The 11290-nt window shown below is 46.3% G+C and overlaps 1 protein-coding gene across 2 annotated transcripts; it reads right to left on the bottom strand.

Moving 5' to 3' along the window:
* Positions 1-279: 279 nt before the first annotated feature.
* On the bottom strand, positions 280-10667 carry LOC133238246 (intelectin-2-like). 2 transcript variants are annotated; one of them, XM_061401148.1, is made up of 8 exons: positions 10523-10667; positions 10231-10294; positions 9499-9606; positions 8325-8572; positions 7840-7998; positions 7316-7436; positions 5965-6068; positions 280-544 (listed from the first exon to the last, which is right to left on the bottom strand). In XM_061401148.1, exons 1-8 carry the CDS (start codon positions 10532-10534, stop codon positions 392-394), a joined length of 969 nt encoding a protein of 322 aa, XP_061257132.1. In that variant the 5' UTR covers positions 10535-10667; the 3' UTR covers positions 280-391. The 2 variants fall into 2 exon arrangements, with proteins under 2 accessions (XP_061257132.1, XP_061257127.1); XM_061401143.1 differs by having other exon boundaries at positions 9499-9609; positions 10523-10666.
* Between the last annotated feature and the right edge of the window lie 623 nt (positions 10668-11290).

Below are 11290 nucleotides of genomic sequence, written 5' to 3'. Positions count from 1 at the left end.
AAACAATATTCACCTTTTCTTCATTATGTTTCATTTGAGAGCTTGATTTGACTAGCCAATAACAATATGGTAGGAAAAATTAATGAGAAAAACTTTCCCTTGCTCCTCAGTCTTACTCAGGATTTGCCTACAAAGAGGGGCAAACCTGTGTTCTGGGACCTGAGACTAGAAGTTCCCAACTCAGAAAGTAAATCAGAAGTCACCAGAATAAGAGGCATTATTTTAATACATCTTCCAGGTGTCAGTCAATTTGTAAAAAGAATTAAAAAAACTTAAGAGTCACAAATGATGTAATTTATTCTCCTTTCCTTGTTGGAGAAAATGGAAACATTTTTCCATCTCTGAGTTTCTGGGCTTAGGAGCTGGGTTCCACGTCTCATACACTCCGGTCTCAGCGGTAGAACAGGAGCACAGCCGCCTCGGTGATCTCTCGGCTGGAGCTGTAACCCCGGTGAGTTCCGTATCCATCCCAGTCAAAGGAAGAGAAATCCCCACACTGCACGGGATCGCCCTCTGGGAAGAATCCTCCTCCACCGATGCAGTGCTGGGGGGCAGGGAGAAGACACAGTGAGGGGTTGGCTGTGGACACCACAGAGATCTTAATCTTTAAATCCCCTGGAATCTTTGGTCCTCCTCCTACTTGGCCTTGACCACTCCGCTGCCAGAAATCCTCCCTCCAGTGGACTCTCAAATCATGTTCTTTCCTGAATTCCTTTCTACCTTGCTTCATCTTTATTCTCAGGCCTTTTACCTCACCCTTTTCCCTCAACTGATTCCCCCAAATGCTATTCCCCACGGTTCTGGCCACACCAGTCTCCTGATGATGGCTCATCTTCTCCCGTGACTTTTGCTAGTATCAGCATAATCATACATTGTCAAGAAACTCCTAAATCTCGGAAGTCAGGTCCATATTTTCTGAGCTTGAAACCCCATAGGCAACTGCAGCCGCATGTCTCCACCTACATATCTCTAGATCTAACAGGCCAGTTGAGCAAAACAAAACTAATTCTCTCTCTTATTGGCCTTGAACACCCTGGCTCAGGTCCTCAGCATTTCACATCTGCATCTTTACACCTGCCTCATTACCTCCCTGCCCCTAATTTCCCTGCTCTTGGATCCATGTCCTCCACCTGGCTATACATCATTATAGAAACATCAAAGCTGATCAGGTCACTCCTCTGTTCAAAATCCTCTGAAGAGCCACATCTTCTACAACATGAAATCTACATCCTGGACAGAATGGAAAAGTCCCTGCTTACCCTGCTTCCTGTAGGTATCTCCAGCTTCGTCTCCTGCTTCTACCTAAATACACAAGATGCTCCAAAAGCAAGCAACAGCTCAAGGGCCCTTCAACACCCCCATGGTCTCTCAAACACCAGTGATTCTCAAAATGTTAGTCACTCATGCTAGACAGGCATCTTTCTGCCCTTGTTACTTGCTGAACTCTACACACAGCTTTTGAGATTCAACAAAAATGTCCCCAACTTGGAGAATCAGCTATCTGCCATCATTAGAGGTAGAAGCTCCTACATTTTGTTCCCCAGGCCCCTTGTTTATGTTGCTATCACAGGTGACACCACATAGCAACCGTGCACTTATGTCTCCATCCCACTCAGTCTGATTTCCTTAAAATGACTGTCAGCTGTGCATGTCTAATATCGAGCACTTTGTGGGTGGTCTATCATGTATTTTTATGGAATCAGTGCTTGCAAGGGTACATGCAAATGAGCACTAATGAACATGATAAGGCTCCATGGAAGCCAATGTAGGGGGTGACACGTCCCACCCCACTCCCAGGGCCCACACCTGCTTTATCCTCAGAATTGTAACCTAAGGGCTCTTTCATGAGGACACAGTTGTCTCACTTTGACTGACAAATGGGCACACATATTTGAGGGGGGAAGTGAAGACGTCCTTCAGGGTCACATACCTTAGACTGACAGGCAAGAAATGAAAAAGGCCTAAGTGAATGTTCTCCCCCCTATATTTCTGACACCCTCTTCTTCTTGCCCCTCCAGTCACAAAATACCCATCAAAGACAGTCTCCACCCAACATGCCTATGGTGTTCTCTTCTACAAGACTGGAAAAACAACAAACACCTAAAGCTTCTAGAATTTACTAAGAATATTTGAGAATGTCTTTGTGACCTCAACAAACAGAAATATTTCTTAAACACAACATAAAAATGCTAATCATATATGAGAATATACATAAATTGAACTTCAAAACAGTAAATTATGTCCAGTGGTCAAAAGGAATAAACTTTCAGTTCATTTTTCTTGTTCATGCCACGCATGTTACAGATCTCAGTTCCCCAACTAGGGATCCAGTTGGGCCCCCTACAGTGGGAAATTGATCTTCAAACCATCAGGAATATAAATAAGAAGATGCAGGCAGCAGATCAGCTCCATGGTGGACTCTTGGCTCCAGGGTGGCAGATCGGCTCCCAGGTGGCCAGCGGCAGTGGTGAAGGCAAGTGCCCTCTGCTCCTGGGAGTCCTCCAGCATCAGCTCCAGCCTTCTCCGGACCCACTTCCCAACCACTTCAGCAGGGCCTTTGCCTCAGCCCCCAGCCACATACTGACCGACGTCTGATGGCCCGTGAAGGTTTAAACGTTCAATGTGGACAAGCAGTAGGACAGCCAGGGCACTAAGCATGTCATCCAGCTACACTGAGGGGCTAAAGCACATGTCCCTGCTAATTAGGGCCTGAAAAACGTGGTCCACTGGAGAAGGGAATGGCAAACCACTTCAGTATTCTTGCCTTGAGAACACCATGAGCAGTATGAAAAGGAAAAAAGACATAACGCTGAAAGATGAACCCCCCCCAGATTGGAAGCTGGCCAATATGCTATTGAGAAGATGGAAAATACCTCCAGAAAGAATGAAGAGGCTGAGCCAAAGTGGAAATGACGCCCAGTTGTGGTCGTATCTGGTGGTGAAGGCAAAGCTCAATGCTGTAAAGAACAATATTGCATAGGAAGCTGAAATGTTAGGTCCATGTGGTCAAACAGGAGATGACAAGAGTGAACATGGACATTTTAGGAATCAGTGAACTAAAATGGACGGGAATAGGAGAATTTAATTTAGATGATCATTATATCTACTACTGTGGGTAAGAATCCATTAGAAGAAATGGAGTAGACCTCAGAGTAAACAAAAGAGTCTGAAATGCAGTACTTAGGTGCAGTCTGAAAAATGACAGAATGATCTCATTTCATTTCCGAGGCAAATCATTCAGCATCAGAGCAATCCACATCTATCTCCAAACCACTAAGAAGAAGCTGAAGTTGAATGATTCTATGAAGACCTACAAGACTTCCTAAAACTAAAACCAAAAAAAGATGTCTTTTTCATCATGGGGACTGGAATGCAAACGTAGGAAGTCAAGAGATACCTGCAATAATAAGCAAGTTTGGCTTTGGAGTACAAAATGAAGCAGGGCAAAGGCTAACAGAGTTTTCCCGAGGGAGAGCACTCATCATAGCAAACACTCTCTTCCAACAACACAAGAGACAGCTCTGCACGTGGACATCACCCGATGGTCAGTACCAAAATCAGACTGATTATCTTCTTTTCAGCCAAAGGTGGAGAAGCTCTATACACTCAGCAAAAACAAGACATGGCGCTGATCATGATCAGATCATGAGCTCCTTATTGCAAACTTCAGGCTCAAATTGAACAAGGAGGGAAAACCACTAGGCCATTCAGGTATGACCTAAATCAAATCCTTTATGACTATACAGCAGAAGTGACAAACAAATTCAAGGAATTAGATCTGATAGAGTGCCTGAAGAACTATGAACGGAGGTTCGTAACCTTTACCAGAAGTGGTGACCAAAACCATCCCAAAGAAAAAGAAATGCAAAGGCAAAATGGTTGTCTGAGGAGCCCTTCCAAATAGCTGAGAAGAGAAGAGAAGCAAAAGGCAAAGGAGAAAAGGAAAGATATACCTATTTGAATGCGGAGTTCCAAAGAATAGCAACGAGAGATAAGAAAGCCTTAAGGGGCTTAGGAAGCATCACTACAGACAAAGTTGGAGGTGATGGAATTCCTACTGACCTATTTCATATCCTAAAAGATGATGCTGTTACAATGCTGCACTCATTATGCCAGCAAATTTGGAAAATTCAGCAGTGGCCACACGACTGAAAAGGTGAGTTTTCATTCGAATCCCAGAGAAAGGCAGTGCCAAAGAATGTTCAAATTACCATACAATTACATTCATTTCGCATGCCAGCAAGATATGCTCAAAATCCTTCAAGTTAGGCTTCAGCAGTATGAGAACTGAGAACTTCCAGAGATGTACAAGCTGGGCTTAGAGAAGGCAGAAGAACCAGAGATAATTGCCAACATATGCTGGATCATAGAAAGCAAGGCAATTAAAAAAAAAATCTGTGCTGCTTCATTGACTATGCTAAAGCCTTTACTGTGGATCACAACAAACTGTGAAATATTCTTAATGAAATGGGAATACCAGACCACCTTACCTGCCTCCTGAGAAACCTGCATGCAGGGCAAAAAGCCACAGTTAGAACTGGACATGGAACAATGGAATGGTTCAAAATTGGGAAAGAGGTACATCAAGGCTGTATGTTGTCACCCTGCTTATTTAAGTTATACACACAATACATCATGCAAAATGCAAGCCTGGATAAAGCACAAGCTGGAATCAATATTGCCAGAAGAAATGTCAACAAACTCAGATATACAGTTGATACGACTTTAATGGCAGAAAGTGAAGAGGAACTAAAGAGCCTCTTGATGAAGGGGAAAAAAGAGAGTGGAAAAACTGGCTTAAAACTCAACATTCAGAAAACAAAGACCATGGCATCTGATCCTACCACTTGATGGCAAATAGAAAGGAAAATGTGGAAACAATGTCAGATTTCATTTTCTTGGACTCCATAATCACTACAGACAGTGACGGCAGCCACAAAATTAAAAGACGCTTGCTCCTTGGAAGAAAACCTATGACAAACATAGACAGTGTGTTAAAAAGCAGAGGATCGCTTTGCTGACAAAGGTCCCTGTAGTCAAAGCTGTGATTTTTCCAGTAGTCATTTATGGATGTGAGAGTTGTACTATAAAGAAGGCTGAGAAGCAAAGAATTGATGCTTTTGAACTGTGATGCTGGAGATGACTTTTGAGAGTCCCTTGGACAGTAAGGAGAGCAAAGCACTCAGTCCTAAAGGCAATCAACCCTGAATTTTCATTGAAAGGATTGGTGCTGAAGCTGAAGCTCCAATACTTTGGCCACCTAATGCAAAGCCCTGACTCACTGGGAAAGACCCTGATGCTGGTAAAGATTGAGGGCAAGAGGAGAAGGGGTCAACAGAGGATGAGCTGGTTGGATGGCACCACTGACTCAATGGACATGAACTTGAGCAAACTCTGAGACACAGTGAAGGACGGGGAAGCCTGGCATGCTGCACTTCATGGGGTCACAAAGAGAGGGACATGACTTAGCAACTGAGCAACAACAACAGTGGAGTTCCAGAGTCCTAATCACTGGACCATCAGTGATGTTCCAGAATTTCATGTATAAAGTAAGTCCTGGGGGTGTCAGGTACAGTATGGTGACACTAGTCATAAGACTATACTATACATTGAAAAGTTACTCAGAAAGTAGATGTTAAAACTTCTCATCACAAGAAAAAAGAATTTGCAACTGTGAGTAGTGCTGGGTGTTGGCTAGACTTGTTACAGTGATCATTTCATAATATATAAAAATATAGAATCACTATGCTGTATATCAGAAACTAATATAATGTTATAGATCAATTGAATCTCAATTAAAAAATAATAGCTACAATTTAAAAAATATATCTACACAATGCCAGAAAAGAGTAAAAATGCAAGCCACATCAAACACCCCAGACAGGTACACACACACACACACACACACAAACATACACACACATACACTCACCCAGACAAGACAGGGATCTTCCCCAAACTCACGTGCTCAGTGTTACAGCCAGTGACTCTCATCCCAGCACACAGGGCATGGGCTGCCCTCTCATTGTTAAACACCCTGAACTGGACAAATCCTGCAACAAATTCTTCTGGAAAAGAAGAGGCAGAGAAAAGGCCAAGGATTCAAAGGACGAACTGGAAATATCTTCCCTTTGACCAGCCCAGGAATTCCCTAAATCAACAGGTCAGCTTACAGCCAATCTGTGGGCAAAGAGCACAGCACTTTTCGACAGTGGCTGCTGCATCCTGGCCTTGAAAAAGCAAAGAGAACCTCCCTCCATCTGGGGCAAGAAGACCAAGGCTCAGGCTCACAAAAGTCACTTGTCTGTCTAAGGCTCATAGGAGAAATGAGATCCACTGGCAGATCAGCAAGAAGACCTCCAGAGATTCAGCAGGAATAAGCAATGATCAGAAGCAGCCATCGGTCTCTGCTGGCACACTTCTCATCCAATTACCATGACTTTAAAGTAAAATGACTCTTATTTTCCCTCCAAAGACAACTTCTGTGGCTTTATCATGCTTAAAAGGTCTTCTTACAATAATAGCTATCCATCATAACAAAAACAAATTTTTCTCATTACTTTGCAAGTTCTTCTCACCTGTGCACATTAATTAGCTCTTAACTATTGTAAGATTCTTACAGTGACTCAGGAAACTCAAACCAGGGCTCTGTGACATCCTAGAAGGGTAGAATGGCGTGGGAGGTTCAAGAGGGAGGGGACATATGCATACCTATGGTTGATTCATGTTGATGTACGGCAGAAACCCACACAATATGGTATTAGTTTAAAATAAATAAACAAACTAAGGGGAAATTAGAAATAAATAAACGAAGGGGGGAAAAGAATCCAAAAGGGTTATTAGTTAAGAAGCCTGAGCCTATAGTTTTTCCATAATGGTTACATAACAAAAATCCATGTCACATTCCTAGAAAACAGCTTGGCATATTGAAAGATCACTCCTGGGTGTTCTTTGGAAGGAATGTTGCTGAAGCTGAAACTCCAGTACTTGGGCCACCTCATGCGAAGAGTTGACTCATTGGAAAACACTCTGATGCTGGGAGGGATTGGGGGCAGGAGGAGAAGGGGACGACAGAGGATGAGATGGCTGGATGGCATCACCGACTTGATGGACGTGAGTTTGAGTGAACTCCGGGAGTTGATGATGGACAAGGACGCCTGGCGTGCTGCAATTCATGGGGTCGCAAAGAGTCAGACATGATTGAGCGACTGAACTGAACTGAACTGAACTGAAGGATCATTAACTTTTCTTATTTACACTTTCCCGGAGAGTGCAGAGAAGGGTTAAAGACTGGGCTTTGGAAGCAGATACTCACGCTGACCATTTGGTGAGTAATAAGATGCAGCTTTCTCAGCATCACCAAAGTCATACTCAACAGGAATGGCTGGGCCGTTGTCAGACCAGCAATTCCCTGCTCCATATTTCACTGGGTATTTCTGCAGGGACCCAAAATACAGATTGTGGAAGACAACAGAGATACTGCCATTCTGGGCAATAAAGGCTTTAATACCCTTATGTGGCATTATTCAGGAATCAGTATGAATAATACTGGTGTATTTCCCCCCTGCCACCCATAGCTAGGACCCTAACCAGCCTCAAAACCCCTATCCTTTTCACTCTCTACCCGCCCCAATCCTCTCCCCTGGGCTTCTTCCCCTGCCTGGCTCACAGTTCCTCTGAAAGAGGCGGCACACTAGTTCATAGTGACCCAGAGGTAGTAGAAAGCCAAGCAGAGGCCCTTAGTGATATGGACAGAGCAGACTTACTCCCCATCCCAAACACCTGACTCTCTGCTCAACAAAAGGAGTGCCCCCACCCCCAGCCAGCAGCGCCAGGTACCTGGTAGAGTCCAAACAGATTGTGCCCCAGTCTGCAGAAGAAGCCAGAATTGGTGTGGTACCTCAGCAGGGAGCTGTTCCTCCAGTGCTGCAGGGGGGACTTGTTGGGCACATGCCAGATGCCCAGGTCCTGGGCCTGGATGTCGTAGTAGCCAGGGTTCTGCAGAGGGACACACACTCAGCCTGACCAGCCCAGGAGGTGCCACCAGCCAAAGACCTACACACGCAGTCCTCAGTGCAGCTGAGAGCTCAGGTCTCCAGGGAACAGGTGCCCAGCAGTGCCCACAACCCCACCTCCCTCCAGCAGACGACGAGACCCCACCACACAAACAACCTTGGTGAGAGGAATTTGTCATTCAAGACATGGACTTCCGTCTTTATTCTTCTCCAGCCCCACCACCACATCCCCATCTCCCACCCTCCCTTCCACATGCTCTGCTCCAGCCACAAGCAGCTCCCACCCTTTCCCACCTGGGTGCTCAGTACCTTGTAGTCATCGCTGGTGGCGGCCTCTGCAGACCCAAACGTGTTGTAGTTGGCCCAGTTGCCGTCGCCCTCTGGGTAGTCAGCCCTGTTGCCCTGCTGACTGGACCAGCGATCGCCCACCGTGCATTTCCCACGCATGTTGTTCTCATGGACGCTGGCCACCAGGGTCCAGCCACCACCCCCAGAGGTCATGTCACAGAAGGTCTGGTAGACGACACCATTCTCAGTGCGGAGGTGATACAGGCCATCTACAGAGAGAACCAGTCAGAGACCCTCTGTCTGAGAGCACAGGGTCCATCTCAGACTCACAACCAGAAAGACTCTGGGAAGTCAGAAATGTATCCTGAAGGCTCCCACACATGTCTGCTTGTTGAGGACAATTCTCTGTGGACACTGACTGCCTTTGTTCCACGCTACCTTTTCAAAGACTTTGTAGAGCGAACATCCTAGGAGACAGAGATGGTATCTCCCTCAGGATAGAGCCTTCTTCTGGCCAGAAGAGGCCAGAAACATCTCAAGTCTACATCAGGATGTAGCCTCTGCAACTCAGAGGTAAGGGCAGGCATGGTCACTGCCCATTATATGAGATTCAGATTCCCTAACTGCACAGTTCTTCCTTGTACTCAGCCCCAGAGAAAATAAACTGTCTTATCCGAAAAGGCTTACATTTGCTTGACGAACCCAATTTATGAGCCACTTGGCAAACAAACTGCATGGGCAGATATCTCCTGGCCCTTTCACATCACTGCGTGGGAAGAGACCCAGAACACCAGCACAGGAAAAGGCTGATGCTCTGGCTACTTCTGTGATTGTGAGGAATAAAGCTCTTTGTCTCTGCCTCTGGAGGCTCATGTTTTCTACCAGAATCTATGACACTAGGGCAGGACTAACTACTTAGCTTACAAGCACGGAAAAATCTTACACTCACTGGAGCTACAGCCATCATACTAAGACTCACCAGAAACACCACCTTCTCCCTGTGTTCAGAAGATCATGTCTCCGACAACTAGGCTGGACCCAAAAGCCTCAAAATTCCCAATAGAAATCTAGGCTGGAAGCTGGAGTCAGAGCAGACAGGAGCGGTAGGCACACCCCCTCTTGATCTCCATGATCAAGATCTGTTTAGCTAAAAAGTGGTTAAAAGGAAAGGATGCTGAGTTGGGTTATTACTCACCAGCTGCTTTATGGCACCTTTCTTTGATTTCCTTGCAGCTTCGTGGAAGGAAAGACAGGTAAGGAGCACAGGTTTCCTCCTCCCAAAACTTCTCAACGGCAAGTGTCCCTGCTAGAGGATGTGAGGATAATTCTCAGTCTCATGCTGCTCACACCAGCCTTCCTGGCCATTGGCTCCTAGCCCCTTCCCACTTCACAGGCTCATCACTAGGCTGTTAGGCCCCAGAGGTCAGGATTCTCTCCGCTAAGAATAGCTGACCACAATCTAGTACATACTCAACACTTGCATTCTTCTCCACAACCAATTAAACACAAAAACTCTCATTATGCCTACTGTGATAAATGGAATCGTGAGGATGAAGACTAGGGAAGGATGTTCCCTGGACACAGCCCTGACCACCAAGCACCCTCTGGGAACCCCAAGGCCAAGGCCATAGGAGCAGGAGCAGCTAGAAGGAAGCCCAGTCTTCACCACCATGGCTCCCCTGAGCGCCCTCAGCCACACAGAGGCACAGATGGATGGACCCCAGGACAGGCCTTAGCTTCAGACCAAACATCCAGAGAGACCAGCAATCAGCAGTCTGGCCACAGCTCAGTTTGGCTGCAAAGTGTGGCATCTCTGCATCTCCATGACTCCCCCTCTAGTCCAGGACTTCAGCATCCAACCTGGTTCTACACTCTCTTTTCCACTGCACATCTGAGCTGATGAAACTGCTGCTTCTGAGTCACTTACCTGCACTCGGCCCTCTGGTGGCCACAGCGAGGAACAGCAGGAAGTAAAACCTGACTCCTGTCCCCTAAGTAGAAAGGACATGCACACGGTCATTGGCTGGTTCATCCTTTCTCTCCCTTCCATCCTTTCTCTTTGAACTCTTTGAGTAAGGAAAACTCAAACGGAAAGTGATGGGATTCTGGGCACTCTGGAACCTCCTGGAACAGACCCTACCCCAGTCAACCCTACAAATCCTTAAGAGGCCACAGTCTCCTTTCTCTGAAACTCCCCATCCTTAAGGCCAAGACCAGACCTGAGCTGGCATTGTGGCTCCCCACACACTGGGATCCTGTCTCAGACTCAGCACAGGGAGCTAGCTCTCTGCTTCCTTCCTCACAGATGCCAGGAGCTGAGAGCGCCCAACCAGGAGGAGTCTCAGAGCTACTGCCTCTGCAGGGAGGTCTGAGGTACATAAAGTGCTGAGCATATGGGCCCCGCCCATCCCAGCCTACTTTGGGCTGCAGGCCCCGCCCTCGAGCATTCTTCCTTGAAGCTTCCTGAGCCTCAGGCCCAGGCAAGGAGAAGGAATGTGTGGCTGGCTGGAGGGGCAGGAGGCAGCACTCCTGGGCACACAGGTGACACTCACACAGGGCTCCCTTCCATAACAGACTCTGGGGATGGACGGGACCTCACGGTTCTCCCCTGCAGCCTTTCCTGCTCCCACCTCAGTCAGATGCTCCAGGGCCTCACACACCTCTGTCAAGTCATCATCCTTCCAGTCTCTCCTGAAACTTCACCATGAAGCCGTCCCTGACACCCCCACCCCCTGGAGAAGCTGATGGACACTCTCCTGTCCTGCTATGGCCTTTTTCCAACCCCTAATTATGTGATGTCACACTGTCATGTCATTCTTGTATGTATTTGGAGTTAGAAATAATTGAAAATTTACAGAATATTGTAAAAATAAAAACAGTTCATAAACACAAATATAGCCTTTACCTAGATCCACCTACTGTTTGTGTTTCACCCTATTTACTTTATCATGTATACCCTCTCTCTATATTCACACACAAACTTACAC

This window comes from Bos javanicus, chromosome 3, assembly GCF_032452875.1.
Source record: "Bos javanicus breed banteng chromosome 3, ARS-OSU_banteng_1.0, whole genome shotgun sequence".
Lineage (NCBI taxonomy): Eukaryota > Metazoa > Chordata > Mammalia > Artiodactyla > Bovidae > Bos > Bos javanicus.
This window is presented reverse-complemented; position numbering and strand designations above follow the sequence as displayed.

Excerpts from the sequence above, each read along its gene's own strand:
- LOC133238246 (XM_061401143.1), bottom strand. Across the intron at positions 6,069-7,315 it reads TTACTCACCAAATGGTCAGC|AAGAATTTGTTGCAGGATTT; the intron begins GTGAGTATCTGC and ends CTTCTTTTCCAG. Across the intron at positions 545-5,964 it reads CTGGCTGTAACACTGAGCAC|CACTGCATCGGTGGAGGAGG; the intron begins GTGAGTTTGGGG and ends CCTGCCCCCCAG.